Source organism: Molothrus aeneus, chromosome 17, assembly GCF_037042795.1.
Source record: "Molothrus aeneus isolate 106 chromosome 17, BPBGC_Maene_1.0, whole genome shotgun sequence".
In the NCBI taxonomy this organism is placed as follows: Eukaryota; Metazoa; Chordata; class Aves; order Passeriformes; family Icteridae; genus Molothrus; species Molothrus aeneus.
In genome coordinates, this window is record NC_089662.1 from 9,297,376 (window position 1) to 9,317,715 (window position 20,340).

The 20,340-nt window shown below is 45.7% G+C and overlaps 1 protein-coding gene across 4 annotated transcripts in view; it reads left to right on the plus strand.

Annotated features, from left to right (window-relative positions):
* Positions 1 to 20,340, plus strand: part of KCNQ2 (potassium voltage-gated channel subfamily Q member 2) — a 75,043-nt gene that overhangs the window by 43,648 nt on the left and 11,055 nt on the right. For 2 of the 4 annotated variants that reach the window (XM_066561590.1, XM_066561593.1), the window contains 5 exons: positions 9,747 to 9,970; positions 10,775 to 10,883; positions 11,410 to 11,541; positions 14,335 to 14,442; positions 20,064 to 20,187. In XM_066561590.1, the coding sequence (XP_066417687.1) occupies positions 9,747 to 9,970; positions 10,775 to 10,883; positions 11,410 to 11,541; positions 14,335 to 14,442; positions 20,064 to 20,187 (697 nt within the window). Of the gene's footprint in view, positions 1 to 2,655; positions 2,710 to 9,746; positions 9,971 to 10,774; positions 10,884 to 11,409; positions 11,542 to 14,334; positions 14,443 to 20,063; positions 20,188 to 20,340 lie in introns of all 4 variants that reach the window. The other 2 variants (XM_066561589.1, XM_066561592.1) reach the window with 2 other exon arrangements.

A 20,340-nucleotide genomic window follows, 5' to 3' on the forward strand; every position in this document is an offset into this window, starting at 1 on the left:
CAGGGGTGGCTGCTGGGGTCCTGCCCTCTGACCCCAGTGCTGCTGTGGCCGTGCTGATTTCTGCCCACACAGCACTGGGAGAGCTGCGGCCCAGGCCGGGAGGACAGGAGGAGGTGATGGGGTCAGTGTGGCACAGGCTCGGGGTCACCTGGAATTCCTCTTGGGTGGCTTTTGATTTAGTCTTGGCACAAAATGGGACAGCTGATCTGAGAGACAGGTTATGTCCTTTCTCTGTGGTTTCTGCTTTGTTTTCCCACGACGAGCTTGTCTGCATCCCCATCTGAGTGCTGGGAACGCTCTGTGCTGCCTCGCCTGGGGGCCTCACCTCCCCCAGAGGTGGAGCCTTGGCTGTGATGAGCAGAAGAGATGCTGGCCTTTTTCTACATGCCATGTACCCCCTCCCCACTTTTTATTTTCCTCCCTTTAAAAAAACAAATGCTTTTAGATCCTCCTGTTGCCCATCACTTTGAGTGTTGTGTCCCTGCCCCAGCCAAGCGCTGCCCCCTGCCCCTCCCCAGGCTGGCTGTGCTGCCCATCCCACCCTTGAGACCCCACTGCTGCCACGCAGGGTCCAAACACAAATCCACTCTCCCTCCTATCCCCAGGGAAGGGGGCCTGCTCTGTGCTAGGGCTTTTCCCCTCCTGCTGCAGAAAGCCAGCAGATCAGAGTGGTAATGGGGGGTGATTACTCTTCTGTTAATCAGGCTGAAAATTAGCTGTGGCATCTCATTTCTGTTTGTTTTGCTTTGATTGTAATGTCAAAAAGACAGACACATGGTTCACCAGGGCTATGGAGGCTTCTGTATGAAATGTGGGCTTCAGATGCTCTTTAACAGATGGTTTGAGAAACATCTGAAGGCATCCACAACCACATTTCTTCCTCTTGCATTTTCCAAAATACAATTGGGTGAGAAGCTAAAAATTAATGAACCAAATGATCATAATAACACATTCTTATCAGAGAAAAAGAAACAGAAGGATTCCAGGGAAGTGGGAAGCTAAAACTCAGATTACTTTGTCCAGCATGAGTTCAGTGCTGTAGGTGATGAGAGGAACCTCTTTGGAAGGTTGTTTTCAGCTGTGCTTTGTCCTTGACCCCAGTGAGCTCAGCAGGACCTTGGCTGTGTACTGGGTGAATGCTGGGCTGGGTCCTTGTACCGTGTGTGTTTATCTGTATGTATATCTCTCTCTCTCAGTGTGTGTATATGTCTGTCTGAGATACACACAACCCCAAGATCTCTCTTCAGGGGTGTGATCAAGGCTTCTGTACGCACTGGAGGATGCCTTTGGTTGACTCAGTGGGCCCCTGCTCATCCAGCCAAGGATGTCCAAGGTGTCCCAAACCTCTACTGCCCATGGAAACCAGGGTCAATCATGGGCCACATGATTGACCCTGGCCATCTAACCATCTAACCAATTTAACTGGTGTCAGAGACTCATGCTGGGACTGACAGTAATCTGGAAATAATCAGTTGCCTTTAGGGGAGCGGATTATTTGCACGGAAGGAACTGCATCTTTCTGGAGGGACTGCAGAGGAGACTGAGAGGACAGAACCCCATGTGTCTCCCTGAGGCTCTGCATGCTCATATCCCACTCCCACGCCAGCTCCAGGACAGGCCTGGTAGCACCACCAGCCCCTGGGGCTACCTGGGGATGCAGGGTCCCATTGTGGACACCTGAGGAGTCCCCAGGATGCAGAGGGTGGTGTCAGCTGAGCTTGCATGGGATGCTGTGCCCATCAGCTCCTCTGATTACCCACCTCAGTGTAAAATAAGACTGGGATTTGATGCCCTTCAGCCTTTCCATTCTGCCCCTGAATTCAGCAAGAGCTGCCTGCTGGTGGTTGGTGGCCTGGTGGGGTGATGGGGCCACATCATTCCCCTTCCACAGGTAGAGGGCTGCTCCATGGCGTGGAGGACCCTGGTCCTGGTGGGGATCTCCTGGCAGGGCAGTGCCTGAGCAGCCATTTGGGATGGAGCTGTGGTGGTGCCTCCTCAAAGTCAGCAACTCCCCAGAAGTGGTAGGCCCTGTCTGAAAATCATTACGAAAACCAGATGTGTGAACACAGGTGTTCAACTCCCTTCCCATAAGGGACTGCACCACACCCTGTTTTTTTATCTATTTTTTGTTTTTTTCAATGCCAGGCTTAATGTAATGGTATTTTCCATATCAAAAAGTAGCTCTTTTTGTGAGTGGGTTTATTTTTGGGAAAAAAAAGAGGAAGAAATTTGAGCTTTTTTGGATATTATTTGACAAAACAAGTTAAAATTTTGGCTTTCCATGGTTTACACAATTTGAAAAACCTTACTTTTTAAAAATATATTTAGAGGAAGAACAGAGCATTTTTTTGTTTCCAGTACAAAGATGAAGAATCTTCCTGTAGTTAATTTTAGATAAACTGACACCACCAACTCAATGAGCAGAATGCTTCATGTCTAATGATTCAATTAACTGACCACAGTGAAACCAATTTCAGAAACCATCTCTATTTTTGATTTACCTTTTATTTTTCCTCACTGAACACTCAAACAGAACAATCCTGTCATGAACCCGGCCCTCAAAACACCTGTCTTTTAAACCCAGAGTCCATAATCAAAAGTTTCCTGTCTGGCATTTGCTTCCAGGTCTAATTTTTACTCTCCCCTCATTTCCAGTAAAAGCAAACCGTGCAGAGAGTCACTATGCGGATGCTGCTCAGGAAACTCTAGGTACCACGGGAAATGCGTCGCACGAAACTAATCAAAAGCTGCACGGCTCATTCTCCCTCTACCCTGCTACCACCCGTTCTGATCACTTCTCTGCTTAATAGAGGTACTAGATGAGTAAAAAAAAGGTGGAAGAGCCTCCCTGCTGCCCGCCCCAAAATTAGAGCCTTCCCTGGCTGCCAGTTGTGCAGAGCGCACGAAGCAAAGGGATGAGGATGGGGAATTTGGGCTGGGCCAGCCAAGCCAGTGTCTGCTCAGCAAGGGAGGAGGCCAGGAAATGAAGTTAAACAAATCATCGAAAATTTTCAAAAAAAATCAAAATGAAAAATTTTAATTTTTTTTTTTTAAAGATCCCTTCCTCCCTATGGCTCCATCCGTCCTCAAGGTCCAGGGAATCCTTGCAAATTGACTTGCACTGTGCAGCAAAGTCCAGTTAGTAGCATGAGAAATACCAGCTTCCTGCCTCTGCTCAGTCACCATTCCTTTGGCTCTCTGACCATGACAAATTGACCTTTCCTAGCTTGGTGGCCTTTGGAAGCCACAGCTTGCCTATCTAGCACCTCTACTACGCAGCTAGAGAAGGACTAATCTCAGCCTGTCCCGCCAGACGTAGGGGACAGGGCTCCCCTGAGCGTTGACATTGGCCTTGTGAATGGTTCTGTTTCTAGACCCCCAGGGGGACAGACAGCTTTAGCTCAGGGCTTTCTGTGAGCAGGGTTTGCATCTTTTTCATCCAGCTGACAACTGCTAGGTGTTTTCAGGGACTTCCCAACCAGCATCCCTTAGTGCACCCACGGCCATATACACAGACACATAGATCTTCTCTTACTTGTGCATAAATACTTTCCACACCTGCACTAGAAGAGTCTCTGCCCCCACCCCTGCTCCTCAGCAGCAAACATGCACCTTCTTGATCTCCCACTGCCCAGAGTTTGCATGCTGTGAATGCTGGCAGGGGACCCCCCCAGCTCCTTGCCCCCACAACCAGGCAGGTGGACAGCCCAGGAGTGGCAGGGCACTGAGTGATGCCGCATGTTTGTGAACTCGGATTTTTGCATGCTCTTTTTTGGAGTCCGTTTTAATTCTCAAAATCACCAGTCTCTGTATCCCTCAGAAAGCCAACAAACTACAGCTTTGAAAGTATAAAACTGCAGCTCTAACAGTATATGTATCTCTGATTTTCTTCATTAATTGTTTCAACCTGTATCTTTTCTTTTCTTGCTATTTTTTGACCTGCTGGCTCTTTTTATTCTCTGTCAGTCTAGAGGGTAGGACTCATGGCTGAGGTTTGCGTGTACCAGGTGCTCAGAAGTAGAGTGGTAAATCCCATCTCTGAATGGGTAACAAAGAGGAATGGGGCATGATCTAGGGTTCATAAAAAGCAGTTTCTTCATGGTAGGAAATCCCTTACATCTGGATAAATAGCCTGAACTTCTGAGTCAGCCTCTTGCTACATATTTGGTGGTGCTATGGCCTTCCTTGAAAGTTAGCCTTGAAAAGTGTGGGTAAATATTGGGTGATCATCAGTTGCACAGGCAGCACTTCAAGACAAATGGCAAAGATTTGGTCAACAGTCTAGCTGGAAAAAATGATCCTGACTTCTGTGGTGTTTCCATTTGCCAGGTGAGGTTGTTTTATGTGTGGAGGTGTAGTGTGAGCAGGGAGCTCTCCCCAGAGAAAGCCTCCTCTCAGTTGCTTAACACTGAGGTTGTTTTTGGCAGAGATGAAAATGAGCAGTGCTATTCATAATCTGTCCTCTCATCTGTTCGTGTCTAGTTCTGTTTTCTGGAAAATCAGCCACTCTGATCTCAATGTCTTCCTTGCATGTCTTCCTAGGCATGGATTTTTAATTGCTAGAGCCAGTGTGATTTTTTTTCTGTTTTCTACTGAATTGCTTCCCACTGTGGTCCTCATTTCATCTCCCACGTCTTGAGTTCTGCAAGGGAAAGGGAGGATGAAACAAAGTGTTACCTCAATATCTTCTTAATCTGTTGGAGAGTCTGAAAAGAAGGATGACAGACTGTGGTTCTTCCAGTCAAAAAGGAGCCTTGGACTTTGGAGTAGCTACAAGAGCATCTTTGTTACCTGCATCCATCCTGAATGTAGTGTTATACACCCTGTGCTTTAGTAGAACTGTGGGTTAACTGTGAAGGGAGGTAAAAATAATTCAGATGTCTTGTTTCTGTGGACCCTTGGGTGTCTGCCACCAATCCCCACTGCACAAACTCTTGGGGCAGATGCCAGCACTTTGATGCAGCTCAGGCTGAGTGCTAAAAGCCTTCATCTAGGATGCACATAACAAAATAACAGCACACGATGAGGTAATCATGGAAAACTCAATGTAGGTAAATTAATAGGAAACTCCTTAGAAGCTGTGGTTTCTTAATGTACTAAACCAATGATCTTTAGTCAATAAATGCAATAACACATTCATTTTTAGACTGTAATGTAACTACAGCAAGCCAGATTATCATCTCTATCATATTCTGCTTTGTAAGAGACTTTCCTGGCACACTCAGAGACGAGGGCACCTCACAGAGGGAAGAGCACCCAGAAGAGTGAAGGAAAGGTGTTTGCAGAGCCCTTGACTGGCCTGTGGCTCTCTGGGTGGAGCAGGTTCCTTAAAGGCTGCTTTGGGAATCATCAGCCAGCTCGGAGGGGCAGCCTGGCTGCTTTGCTTTGCTCCCAAAATGCAGCAGAGCTGAGCTGGCAAACAGCAAAGGGCTGGGAGAAGAGGGCTGGGAATTAGGAAGAGATGGGTGATTATAACAGAATGCTGCAGGACAGCAAAGGTTACAGACGTGAGTCTGGCTCCACTGTCCCTTCACTCATTTGAGGCCCTGTGCTTTTCTGTGCTTGTGTGGTGGCTGCAGGGATGGTGTAACTCCAGTCCTCACCATCACAGCAGCAGTGGCTCCCATCCAAGTCTAGCACCGTGGTTGTGGATGAGGAAAAGAAGAGGGATTACTCACCATGACAGGATCACTGGCTGATGTTTTGTTTCCCTTACACCCAGGTTTCTCTGCTTCTAGAAACTGCATTCTCTGGGCTGAATTCACCTTTTAGCAATGTTTTTTTCTGGAATCTCTGGAGGCCAACCAGGCTTGAGCCAGGCCTTCTCTTGTTTTTTGTTTTAGTCATGGTAAATTTTGCGTATGCAGTTTTATTTTCCTTTCCTTCATGTCTCCAGTAATTGTTGTCTGCCTCTTACTCACAGCAGCAAGCAGACTGGAGCCCTGTGATAGTCACAAAGGCCATCATTCACTCCTGGCACTCCTGCCTGGTTTTAATCAGTTGTTCTCATATGCCACAAGCTCAGCACAAACTCCTGATTTAAAAAAAAGCCCCTCATTTACCAACAGGAGACAGCCTTTTTCTCCTGGCCACAGCTTCTCAGAAGAATGAGCACTGATACTGGTTGAGTTTGGATGCAGAGATGGATCTGGGTCTGTGCTAGTCCGACTCATTCTGGCTAGCTGAGAGGAAAATGAAGTAATGGCTCAAGCATAGTTTAAAATCAATGACAAGACCTTACAACTGATACTTTTTATTGATCTAGAGTTACTGCTAATGTAATGAGTCCACATTTTTTTTTAAAGTGCTGATTTAATACAATAGAGAACTGGAATAAACCCCAAACCAGAGCATTTCAAACAGGAGCTTAAACCCCTGGCATCCTAAGGAGGCTGATGGCAGCTCATTTTGAAGGTCAGTACTTGTGCCTTTCTCTGCTGAGTGCTGGGCAGTTGGACTTAACCAAAATGCAAAGCTCACTAAAGCAGTGAACATCATCCAGTTTCTCCACCATGGACTCTCATTTTTTGACTGGCAACAGAGAAAAATCAACTCATTTTCTATCCTTTGTTAAATTCAAGTCAAAGCCTGAATATTTATAAACCTTCCCCACAGTCAGCCTGGAAAGGTAATTTTTTGCTATCAAATCTGTTTTCATAGATGCCACTTGGAGTGGACTTAGAATTAAATCACAACCTGATTTAAACCTGAGATTTAAACCTGATAGGCTGTTGTGGCTTCCCCTAGTCTGTGCCTCTGGTTGCAAATCCACAGTTCCCTTTCCCTTCCTCCCCCTGGCACGAGCAGAGCTCCTGCCCCTGCTGTCACGACTGTGAGCGTCCGTCTGTCCCTGCTGTCCTCACCTTCGTGTCACCAACACCTCCCACTCAACTGAGGCTCATTACCATCCTGGAGTGACATCCCAACACCACCTCTCTGAGGCACTCTACATCCTTGTCCCTCTGCATGACTTTCTGGTTGAGTGAGAACATGATCTTGGATTAGCTGACAACATATATCCCTATGTATGCCTGTATTTCTTTGGGGTTTTTTTTCCTACCAGCTCCTGCAGACCCCAACAGCATCCTCCTCTGCAGGGATTGTACTTGCATGTGATTCCAGGTGTTGTTTCCAATGAGGGCATTGCATGGCAGAAGGAAAAATTCTATTAGTTGTTCATGGTGTCTCACGTTGTTTATGTTAAAACAAAGAAGTTACATCAAGTGTTGGGTTTTTTTCCTTAGAGAGTACTTGGGAACAAAACCCACCCAGATCTTAATTGTTCATCAGATTTCTATGAGATTTTTTAAAGTGTTGCTCCTCATGCTCTCAGGATTGAAACTCTTTGCTTGTATCCCTCACCAAGTTCAACCCTTTCTTTTTTGCTTTTTGTGATTCCTGCAAACATTTGTAGCACATTTGTTGTGGGAATGGAAAAGAGGCTCCAAGGAAAAGGTGCTGCCATACTCAGTGAAAGGCAACTGGTTTTATGCTGGGATTGTGATGCGAGAAACTCAGCAGAGGATAGGGCACAAAAAGATCACTTTGAATCCTGAATACTGCTGTGTTGCTAAAGCATTTTTATAAAACTTATTTTTTAAAAAGGTAATTTAAAGTAATAGTACTACTGAAACACAGTGGATTCAAAAATTATTATTCTTTAAAATCAATAAAAATAAAGAAAGAAGATCCAGTTGGCCTATTTAGAATCAAATGATGAAATTTCAGTCTAGTTTCTAACCCAAGAAACTCAGAGTGAGAATTTCCTTTAAACCTTTGGCACATTATGTACAATGGTTTTGGTGGCAGTAGTAATGAAGGCTTACATCCAGAAAGGTGTTTAGGCACGTGCTCTTTCCCAGATTCCTGTGTGGATTTGTACCTCTGACCTGGATTTCAGCTCTGCTGATCCCATGGCCTTCAGACAGACCCTACAGATGGGCACCACACTGGAAATTCAATCCCCAGCACTTACCTGAATTAAAATTCATCTTTAATTAGAATAATTCTGCCTTTTTAATTTGGTCATGAGCAAATTTTATTTTCTCTCCAGCCCATCTTTCAATGTGAAATTGCTGCTGAGCTTGTGGCCGCAGCCAACCCTTCCCTGCAGCCCAGGGGATGCCCTCCCCACACAACTCTGCAAAATGCTGCCTAAGCACCTTTCTCTCCCTGTAAACGTTTGTTGTCTCGCAATGTAAAGTGACTTTGTAAAAATAGCACCTTCTTAGTCGACAAATCTGCTCCCTGAGTGTCCTCAAGTCACATCTTCTTCCTTGGCTGGCCGGAGCTGGTGTCTGCTCCTGTCAGCAGGGAACAGCCTGCGGCTGGGAAAAGGGAGTGGCGTTTTGCTTTGCTTCAAAACCAGCAGCCGAGTTCTCACTGAAGAACCTCATGCCAGTTTTGAAGGCAAAGAAGGGCCGTGGGGCTCTGACTTTTAAGTTGGTGTTGCTGAAAGACACACACCAAGAAAAAAAAAAGCAGGTCTTTGGTTGGTGATGTGGAAATTAAAATTTCTGAAATGTTCTTCCTGCAAATTGCAGCAGAGAGTTGGCAGCAGAATGATAAGTGGCTGCTGCAATGGTACAGAATGCTGGGAATTCAATCCCTGTCTTCACTCAGTTTTGATATACCTATTTATAAAATATTGGCTATTTGTGCAGCTATCTTGCACTGGTTGTCCAAGCTCTAATCAGTGGAGTTTAATCATTGATTGCTATTAAGAATATATGAAATGATCCAAAAGTATTTGCAGTCTGCTTTCCCCAGTGCTGTCTCTATAAAATTTGTGGTTTCATAAAGATTCAGAAAATCTCTTTGTTCTTAAATTTTCACATGAAAATTCAACATCTCCATTTGGGTGAAGGGCTTTAAATGCAAATTTCAGAATTTGGAAACTAGTTAGAGCTGGGTGGTCACTATTTCCCAGTGAGATCATCTCTGTTTCTGGAGAGACCTTCTTTTCCAATCATAATTGCAAGGATTCTAGTAGGAAAAAAGGCATGAAAGTGCCATATTCTGGAGTTTTAAAATTTTGCTTTCCATATTTATGACAGCCATAGCAGACCTCAAGGGAGATGGCAGATAGCTTTCAGATGGGATTTTTTACAGGATGCAAAGGAAGTGTTTGTATGTATGTGTTTCAATATGTAACTGGATAAAGAGGAATTCTTTGGAATATATAAAGGGGCAGATCATGTTTTAAGAGGGAGGAAATACAGGAGCTGAAGAAAGGGAAAGAACAGATCTGAGCACCAGAAGTGAAGTGTTTGCACAAAAGTTTTAAGATGGTGGCTTGGGGTTTTTTAATTGGTATTTTCTTATTAGCCATAGTGTTTTGGAAGGCAGTTGTGAAAGAAAAGCTTCCTAACTGGTGATCGGAGCCGATCAGTGATTTAAGGAATCATAATCTCATTGTTGATGTCATTCTGTCCCGCCAGCCCTGGCATCCCATGAGGGGCTTCTGTTTAAGTCCTCATTATTTTCTCTCTCTTACGAACCATTCCCATTTCACTCATGATGACAGAAACATTTCTACAATGCTTTCTTTAAAACAAAAATAAAAATAAAAAATACATATTGGAGAAAAAAAAAAAAAAGAAAAGCCAACAGCAAAGCTACATGTCACTGCTGCTTGGAAGTGCTCTTGGTTTCTAATGGCTGGTGGGGAAGGACTGCGTGGTTTCCAGAATGACTCCTCCTGCTGTCTCCTTTTTGTCTTTGTTTCAACGTGTTTCTCTGAACAGTCAGAAGGTCAGTTTGAAAGATCGTGTCTTCTCCAGTCCCCGCGGTGCTGGCACCAAAGGGAAAGGCTCTCCACAGGCTCAGGGCATCAGGAGGTCCCCCAGTGCTGACCAGAGCATCGAGGACAGCCCGAGCAAAGTGCCCAAGAGCTGGAGCTTCGGAGACCGCAGCCGAGCCCGGCAAGCGTTCCGCATCAAGGGAGCGGCGTCGCGGCAGAACTCGGAAGGTGAGGGCTTGGGATGCCATGCTGGACCCTAAATTCCCAGCTGGCCCCAACATCCTCTCCCTCCCCACCTAAAAAGGGCAGAGCTGCCAGCCAAGGTGTTCTCCTTCTCCTTCTCCTCCCAGTCTTTTAGCTTGGAGTAGCCTGAGCAACCTGATCAAGTTGAAGATGTCCCTGCCAATTGCAGGGGGTTGGGCTGGAGGGCCTTTAAAAGATCCCTTCCAACCCAAACTTGTCAATAATGATTAGAAGAGGCAAGAAAACCCCTTCTGATACCCATGATAATGTTTGTATTTCTGTATATAAGGATGGGAAAAGGAGGAAGAGTCAGGTATTGGGACAAGAGGAGATGACCTCAAGGTGTGCTGGGGAGGGTTAGGTTGGATATCAGGAAAAATTTCTTGACTGAAAGGGTGGTCAAGCCCTGGAATAGGCAGCACAGGGCAGTTGTGGAGTCACCTTTTGGAGGGATTTAAAACACATCTAGATGTGGCACTTGGGGACATGATTTGGTGGCTGGACTTGGCCGTGCTGGGGGAATGGTTGGACTTGATGATCTTAGAGGGCTTTTCCAACCCAAATGATACTGGGATTCACTGATACAGGGATATGTGACTGCTGCAGTTGGCACTGCTGGATGTCACCTAAGCACATCCTGGGAAATGCTCTCAATCTGGATGCTCAGCAAAGGCTTCTCTGCTGCTTCCCCTGGGGTTGCTGTTTTTGATCTGCCTCATCTTTTCTTGTGCAGCACTGGCACAGGAAACAGTAACATGTTGTGTTTCTCCTTCCCTGTCCCAAACCCAGAAGCAAGCCTCCCTGGAGAAGACATCCCTGATGAGAACAAAAGCTGCAACTGCGAATTTGTGACAGAAGATTTGACACCAGGGCTCAAAGTCAGCATCAGGGCCGTGTGGTAAGAGTGGGAGAGGGGGGAAGCAATCCAGAAAAACAAATTATAGAGAAAAATGAGAAGTGTAAAACCTGAGAAGTGCTGGCAAATGCTGACATGTGTGTGCTGCAGGCTGCTTTTCCCCTGGGTGGCCTGCCCTGCTTTACAGACAATTTTGCCAGGAAGGGCAATTTTTGCTTAGGGAAGGAATAAATGGAGAAACAGGAAAATCCCCCGCAGGGATGCATCCAAATGACAGTTCTCACCAGCTCTGAATGTAATGCTGACATTTCTAAAAGTGGTGCAGAGAGCACATGCACAGATGACAGTCCAAGGGGCATCAGGGACCCCCTGGTGCAGACAGGGCTTCAGCCACCAGCCCCCGCAATCCCCTTCCTCTCTCCTCTTGCTGCATCCTCTCCCAAACCCACAGGGTTGGGATTTATTCCATTTTCCTTCCAGAGCAGCTCTGCAGTGTTTTTTATCCGCCATGAAGCAGGTCAGGCTGCACCCAGGGATGTGGGATGATTTTGCTCTCTGTCTCCTGCAGCATTATGAGGTTTCTGGTCTCCAAGCGCAAGTTTAAGGAGAGCCTTCGGCCCTACGACGTGATGGACGTCATCGAGCAGTACTCAGCTGGGCACCTGGACATGCTCTCCCGGATTAAAAACCTTCAGGCCAGGCAAGAGACCCCTCTTTTTGCCTCATTTTCTACTGCATTTTGTTCACTGTGGAGGTATTTTCAGGAGAGACACTTCTCTTTGCAGCTACAGCTTATTCTTTTCCTTTTAAAGACAAATCCCCATCGAAGACATCAGTGCTTATGGCTGGAACCCACAGGGATAAGCAGGTCTTTAGGTCCTTAGGGACTGCCCTAAAACTCCCTTACTGCCCATCTCAGGACATACAGAAATCATGGCTCATCCTCCTGCTTTATTTTGGGAGCTTTTGGCAATATGGTACATCCCAATATCGGTATCTCCATGGTCCTCCTGGCACGGTGCAAAGTTTCGGTGCCCCAGTGTTAAGGCTCATGTGGGTCACTTGGTACCTTTTTGGGAGTGAAATAAGCCAAAATTTGATGTCCTGTCTGTGGCCCTGCTGCCACAGACACAGAGAGCAGTGAGGAGGCAGCAGCTCCCTCCCACCGTTGGGATGCTGAGCTGCTTCAGGAGGAATCCCTTCTCGGATGGCACAGTCTGCTGAAAATCCATGCAGATGGGAGTGTCTCATCCAAGCCCACCAACGTAGGTGGAGTTTAGCTGAGCTGCATTTCAGCTTCTGTGCTCAGCTTTTAGGGCAAGATGTGCTCATTTTAATAGGAGAAGGAATGTGGAAAAGAGACAAATGGAACCGAGAAGCTTCCATGTTTTTCATGTTTCTCCTGGAAGAAAAAAAAAAAACCTTCAAACACAGAAGTTTGATTCCTTGAACAGAGGATCAAAGTTTAATCTTTTAGTCTAACCACTCTTCCCTCAGCCCTGATGGGAAAAGTAGACCCCAAGCCTCCAACAGCCCCGGTTGTGTTGGCTCAGCAGAAGTAGCTCCAGTTCTGCAGAGTTTGAAGGACACCCAGAACTGTGGCAGGGCTTGGCCATAGGCAATCTCCAGTCAAAAAAAATACACCATTTTCTTTTACACTTGGAGAATGAAATTGCTTCCCTTGATGGCTGTGGCAGCCCAGTTTCCCCTAAGAAGCCATTGAGGAAGTTTTCCTTTCATTTCAGACCCATTTAAGTCCCTGGTAGAGTCAGCAAATGTGAAGAAAAAAGAAGTGTTTGTGTATGCAAACAGCTGACATGAACCTCAGGAATGAAGTAGGAAAATTGTCTTGGGAAAAAGAGGAGTCTCTGTTCTGCCATGAATCTCTCAGAGACCATTTTAACTCTGCTATTTTTGATGTTCAAGACGCAGAGGTATCTTTCTCAGCCCTGCTGCACACTGTGCTTTTCCCAGAAGGAACATTCTCCCTTGCAATGGAGACCAAAATATCCTGGAGAATTTCCTCTGTGTGAGCCTCTCACTCCTGTTCTGAACAAATTCAGTGATCATAGATCCAAGATGTGTGACTGAATATAGAGTGAGAAGAGGAGGAGGGAGGGATTGAGATTTCCTAACTTTAGTAACCTGAAACAAGAGGCCTTGAGGCCACCTCTGCAGTGGGTACTGGGCATTGGGGTTGTCATCTCTGCTGGCGCCAGGTGGGATGCCCGAGTCTCCAGCACCCTGAGGGCTGTGGCAGTTTGCCTCAGCACCCATCCAGGTCTCCCCAGTCCTTCAGGGACATGTGCTGCAGAGACAAAGCAGTTTGGTTTGCTTTTTTAGGGAGGTTGGGGTACAGAATTGCAGCTTTCAAAGACCAAACTGGATTCTCCTCTTAGCTGTAGGTCTGGGACTGTGAGGGTGAGGTTCTGGGGCTGGACAAGGCCACCACCCATCCTCTCACAGGGAAGCCGGGAGGACCAGGAGCTGCTTCAAATGCATGAAGCACCTGGATTTGGGATCCAAGACTGCCAGGCAGCTTCACTGGTTTCACTGTCCCCACGGAGCAGGAGATCAGTGATGGTGATGGGAGCAGACCCCTTTGGGGCCACCCTTTGGGCACCAACACGTCCCATGCCTGGGCACCTGCCCAGTACAACTGGAAGGGCCCCCTGTAGACAAGGCCATGGCCAATGTTGGCCCCTGAACCCATCTGGTGGATCCCAGAGAGGAAGTCATGGGGCGTCTTGGAGAACAGATATTTTAGTGGCCCTTTCCTCCATCAGTCAGAGCCCCATGCTCTGCCTGTCAGCCCAGCTCAGCTCTGACCTCCCCTAGCCAGGGCTGTGGTGGATTAAACCTGCATCCAAGCACATTTCTGGGGTGTTTACATGTACTTTCCTCTTTAACCAGTAAAGCCTGTGTCACTGTGTCTGCAATGTGCTCTTTTCAGTGTTGTGTTCACATTGTCTCGTGTTCCATCCTGACACCTTGCCAACCATGGATGTCTCCCATTCATTGAGTTATCCAGCCCTGCAGCGTTCCTCGCCGACTCCCAGCAGCTCATGCTTCCCTGAACTAGCTGAGGATGTGCTCTCTAGCACTGGAACTGAAAGGAGGATGAATATATATTGTTTCATATCCAGCCACCTCAATGGGATATTGCCACACATATGCAAATATATTCCAGAGGGTAAAGCATGGTGCCTGTTATATCTGGGGCGGGGGGAGCTCCTAATGATGATGCAGTGGTGCCTAAATCTCCAAATCTTACCCTGAGATGGGTAAGACTCTGGTTTTTCACCAACAGCCAGGTGGTAGGCGAGAGCCTTCTGTTTCAGCAGAATATATTTTCAATTTCTCTCTCTCTTTCTCTCCCTGTCGTCCTGTTTGTCAGTTGTTTCTTTCCGCGGCTTTTCTCTGACCAACTTTTCTCTACGTGTTGCTTCATTATGCATTTTGCTGGTGTCTTTTTTCTTATTTACTTTGCCAGGATAGATATGATTGTGGGTCCCCCACCCCCTTCAACTCCCCGGCATAAGAAGTATCCAACCAAAGGACCCATGTATTCTTCCAAAGAGTCTCCCCAATACTCGCCTAGGTTAGGATTCACCAAAATGCCGCTTTCTCCGGATGTTTTTTTCATTTGATAATGTCAAACCCCCTTCATGCCAGTTATATGACGGCATTTCTCACTTAGCAGTGCAGCCTGCTAAATCAAGACTCACTTGCTGCTCTGGGTGTGCTCTGATTTGCCTTCAAGCCAGAGGGGAACAAAAAAGGGGATGTTTGTTCAGTCATCAATAACCATCAGTTCCTTCAGCGAGCCTATTTCATATTTTCAGTCTTCTTTGAGGTGTTAGAAAGCTAAATTGTATGTTTTTAAAAGATCTCATATTTTATCAGGCTGTCCTTAAATGTAGAAGGTGGAATATTTACCCACAAAGCCAATATAAAGTGAACAATCCACTTCCTAAAGGATGACACTATCCACACACAAGCAAAGGAGCCTCTGCAGCTCTTGGGACAATGAAATGAGTTTATTTCAGTGGGCAAAGTAAGAATGAAGTGTTTTCTAGATGATGAACACAGTGATCTCTATTTCCTCCTGGTGCCACTCTGCTGACCATGGAGGAAAAAATTGTGTTAAAGTACTACAACCATGGGATTCATATTCTGAAAAATAAGAAATCAATTCTGATTTTCCAAGCAAAAGGAGCAGGAGTCAAACCCAGCCCTCAGTCACACAGCAAGATAGTTCTCATTAAGTTCTCTCCCTAAGTAAAACCATATCTGCAGTTCATGCAATGAGGAATATATTCTCACAAAAATTCCCAATTTAGGACATTCTGAGGTCTGGGCAGCAAGGCCATGAGCTGGGCTGTATTTTCTCCTTGCACTGAGACCAGTAGAGCCCAAAGTAGGTATAAATATTTGCCAGAAAGTAATTTTCCATGCAGAAATAGTAGGTGATTTTTAAAAAGCAGTAAGCTTAGCCTCAAATATTTTCTTTCCCTAAATATATTTGCCTCCCTAAGAGCTAATATGTGACAAATCTCTTGATTTTTATTTAAGCTGCTCTGGGTAATCTTCACTAGAGAAATGTAAGTAAAAGAAATATTGAAAGCTTACCTTTTCTCATTCAGCTAGCTCAAACATTCAAAAATTGAATTTTCTGGAAGCCCAAAGCTTTATGCTTGAAAAAAAAAATGCTTTCAGAAAAGTAATTTTTCCCATTCTTCCTCCCTGCCAAAAGAAGGCTTTGAAAACAAAATAACCTTGCTATCTGCAGAAACATTTAAATTTAAATTTAAAAATACATATTCAAATGGATTTTGTTGTATTTAACCTTTAAGATGATATGTCAGACAAGCCTTCACTAAAAGCAAGATTTTCATGTGAAAACTTGTGCCTCACACACAGCAAAGATGATTAATGGATCTGAGGGAAGGAGGCCTCAAAATGGAATATTTATTTTATTCAGTCCAAGACTGTTGCTGTATCAGCTTCATGATAATGACTTTCCCTCCACCATTTATACAGTTTCTAATACTGATTAAAAAATCTTTTCACATGCCCACAAGGCTCCTGGGATGTTTAGACTTTTTTTCGTAATTTCTCCTTTTTCCAATGATTTTTTTCATTTCCCCCTTATCAAGCTGTGGCTGCAGAAAGCAGCAGGGTACAGAAGGCTGCTGACATCTCCGATCCCACCCATGAAAAGGAATGTGCTACACCTAATTTTTGGCAGTTTCATCCTCCCACAGACACCTTGTGAGGTGCTCAAGGGGCTGATGGGTGGGAACCAGAGCTCTGAGCAGCCCCAAGCCCAAATCCAAAACCCCTGGGTCAGGCTCTGCTGCTGCCACGATCTTTGTCCTGTGAGGTCCCTAGGGATGGCTCCAGCCTCTCCTGTTTAACCTGCACCCCCTGTTTTAGCCAAATTCTGCCCAGAGAAACATCATGGGAGGGACGTCCCATGAGCTGTCTTCACCCTATGGATTGCTCAGTTCAGCCAAAATCTTTCTGCAGGCAGCTCCCAGAAGAGGCAGGGGGATCCTGGTAGGTGCCCACAGCTGTGGTTTGGCTGATGGTGTTTGCTCCATGCTCTGCACACAGACAATTTGGATAAAATTCCCTCGATCAGCTGACTTAGCCTAGAACAGGCGCAATCTCAGCTGTAATTTTTAGAAAACAGTTGTTGATCTAAATTTGTCCAGAGCAAGTTTTATTGCCAAATGAAGGGGTAAGTAGCCAGTCCTGTGACATGGATGAAGGGGGTTTGGCTTCAATGCCTGGATTGTTTACAAAAATTTATAAGAGATAAAGGAAAAAAAAAAGGAAAATACTTGACTATCTATTCCCAAACACTTCATTTTTATATCATTTGAGCCGTTTGACCTTTTGATGTCTGCTTCTGGCCCGAGGGTGACAAATTACACCTCTTTGCATGCACTGTTAGCATGAAGCATAATGAAGCATGAGAAAACCTGCACTGTGGCTGATGCAAGAATTTACATTTATTTTGTATCATTAGAAAGAAGGAAAGACAGTAAAGTCCACTTTAAAGAGCAATCCCCTCTTCTTTCTCCCTCCCAAACTGAGGCCCAGCAGAGCCAACCAAGGACAGCAGATGGCACAGTTGGTTGTGCATCCTTAGAAATCTCTGAATCCTCTTCTGCCAGGAAAGGAAGAACATGGGGTTGGCTCTTCCAAAGCTTCAGCTGAATTCTTCCCTCTGCACATGTGTATTTGGCACAGCAAAATTAAGTATTCAGAAGACACAAATCTCCCCATGGGCTGTAGTGTAGAAGTGGGGTGGGCACCCCAGAAGATTCTTGGTCCTTTGTCTGTAAGAACATAAATGCAGTAAGAACATAAATGATCCCCTTCTGCTTGCTAAAGTGGAATATGTTCTTTCTTCTTCATCTTTTGAGCTTTGTTGCCCAGCTGTGACAAAATCTTAAAATCTTGTAATGGCTAAAAGGACCCTCTGCTCTTGGTGGTTCTGAGCTATGTGCAGATGGGTTGGGGAGCTCACAAGGAATTTCCTCTTTTCTCCTCTATCAGATAAGGCACAAATGAAATCTGGGCTCTGCTGAGGGTAGGAGCACTCTCCTGTGCTCCAGCTTGTGCCATGGGAAGCAAAGGGGTGGGAGACCTTGAGACTGGTTTCTCCCATAAAGAGAGAAGGACTTGGTTCACCTTCTCCCCTCCCTGCACTGAATCCAGAGGCCCAGAGCTGCCCCCCTGCACCATCCTTGGTGCTGCTCTGCCTCCCAGGAGGGATCTGGCTCTGCTTCCTCAGAGCTGTGGAAGACAACCACCCCAGGAGTCAGGACTGTGTTCAGGTACAGACACAAAGGGAATGAATCAAGCAGGAATTCTGAGCTCAGGTGTCAATTATATAATGGGAAGGGGCTTCTGAATGCTTTATGGGTGAGCTCTGGGAAGGGCTTCAGCCCTGCTCCTAAATCCCAGCAGGTCTAAAGGCGAGTTGTGTCCTTGAAGGTGAGCAACAACTTAGTGCTCTTCTTAGTGATAACTCCAGCTGTGAAGTGCCAGCAGGCTCCTGAAATGGGCCATGTGAGGGTCACTCATGGATAGCTCTTCTCTTCAGATATGAAAGACAGCAGAGGTCCTGCCTTGACTTTTGCAAGGTTAGAATTAGGGTTAGGATGCAATGTTGGGTTCTCCTCTCTGTGTCACAGTCTGTCCTGCCTCCCTGCTCTACTCCACAGCTGCTGAGGGACGTCTCATTTCCATGAGTGGACATATTTCAGTGTCACTGCAGTGCTGGATGCAACAGGAGGACAGAGCACCCTGATTGTTCTTGGCCTTCTGCAATACTCAATAACATTTAGACTTTGGGCCTCTTTAAACTCGTGTTCATTCTTTTACCAGTCTACTTGCTTGTGCATACAGGAGAGGAGGTCATACAGTGGCTGTACCACGCCTTGGCTTGTGATTCCCCACCAAGGTAGCCCGAGGTACCCAATTTAACAGCTCTTTGCTTACATGGTAACAACTTTGTCCTAGGATTTCTTGTGCTGTATGTCCTGTCAGTAATTGCATCCCTCGTGGGGAGTTCCTGTAAATGTCAGTGACTTCCTTCTCCCATTACAAGAGAGAAATAAGGCATGCATATTCCTCACACTTGTAATTCCAGGACTTGGTGCTCCTTGTACTCCTGTGCTTATATTGCTAAGCAAAGGATCAAACATGGCTTTTTAAGCAGAACAGAATTCTGTCACATCCCTGCCCAAATCAAGTAGCTTCTGGGATCAAAGCTAAACTCTGAAACAATTGTTGGCTTATATTTTCTGTCTTTGGTATGATGTGCTCATCTACTTCATCTCTTTGAGCCAGATCTGGTGCTGTAAAGTGCTGTTGCTCTAATATAAGCTAAGGGAGCCACGCTGGTCCATTCCCACTGGTACCTGTCCCTCAGTGTCAACAGCCAACATCAGTATGAAGTCCCTGTCCAGTGTGAAGCAAACAGATGGCTCTTGTGTTGGAAATAGCCTCACGTCTCATTCCTTTCCTTGGTTTTTGTTTGTTCATTTTCCCCTGTCTGTCTGTGTTCAGCTCCTTCCTTTTCCTTCTCCTGGTGCATGGACCCATGGCTCACACGGCAGAACTGTGTAAGAAGCATTTTGAGTTTTCGCTCAAGATTCCTCAACTTGGTTTCAGTCAGATTAATTAACCCTTCTTTCCCCCTGCCACCCTTATATTTGGTGCATTATGCAAGAGTAAAGTTTGCCCAGCACAGAATTAGTCTATAAACCTGGCTGCCATTAAGAAGTTATTCCAAAAATGAGTTGCTCCCCAGACTTTGGAGGGATCAAGAAGCTCCAGTGTTTACTCTCCAGAAATTTATATTTGATGCCTCTAATAAAATTGAATTCCAGCTTCCAAACTGGTTCTGCTCTCCTCCGTTCTCTTCATATGGAGCTGTTAATCAACCCAGGTGTTTCCATACTGGGAATGAGGAAGTGCAAATGTGATGTGTGTAAAGAAGCCAGTACCAAATTATGTGCCTGGTAACCTTTCCTGGTTGATTTGGCAGGAGCCTCCTCTGCTGCTCCCAGCTGGGAGCCCTGCTAATAAAAAACAGTAAATCTAGCAGTACAAGTGTGAATTGCATTGATATGAAAACAGTTTGGTAATGTTTGGTGAGTTCTGGCCAAATTCAGCCTTGATGTAATTCCACTAAAACAGTTATCACTGCACCTGTTTGTCTGGATCTTAGGACAAGCAGCTTATTTTCATGGACATGAGAATTACACATGGACATTTGCATGGAGGAGAGGAAACTGCTGCAAAGACTGAAAAAGATCCCATTGATATTTGCTAGACAGAAAACTTGATCTTCCCCCAAAACAATAATTTCTCAGTGCAAATAAGAAGTTAATTGATTTGGAAGAAAGCCAGCTAAAGAAATTCTTCGCAGTGGGTAAATTTACTGTGCATAATGTGCCAGGTTTTATCTGTATAAACAGAAATGGATAATTTCAAACTCTGCTAATACCGCTCTGAATTTTGCATCTGAATTAACACTTCAGTGCCACTGCGTGTCTGTGAGTAATTTGGAGTGTTAGCTGGGAGAGAGGCTGTTGCTTTGTCCCCTGGAGGCACAACAAGCAGTGCCCTCCTCACCTGCTGCCTCCAACTGACTCCAGGTCCTTTTCCGGGGGTGGGGGGATTTTCTGATCCCGGTAGAGTTGACCAGATTGTTGGGAGAGGATCCTCCATGACCGACAAGGATCGGACCAAAGGGCCGGCAGAAGGGGAGCTGCCTGAAGACCCCAGCATGATGGGCAGGCTTGGAAAAGTTGAAAAACAGGTATCTTGGGTCAGGATGGGGTTCTTGTCAGAGGATGTTGCATGCATTGTGTTGGTTTTTCCTTGGCTTTTTCTTTCAGTGGAATGTTACCTTTTAGTTTAAAAAAAGTGAGAGCCCAGAATACTTGAAAAAGAAGCAAGGTGGATGTTATGA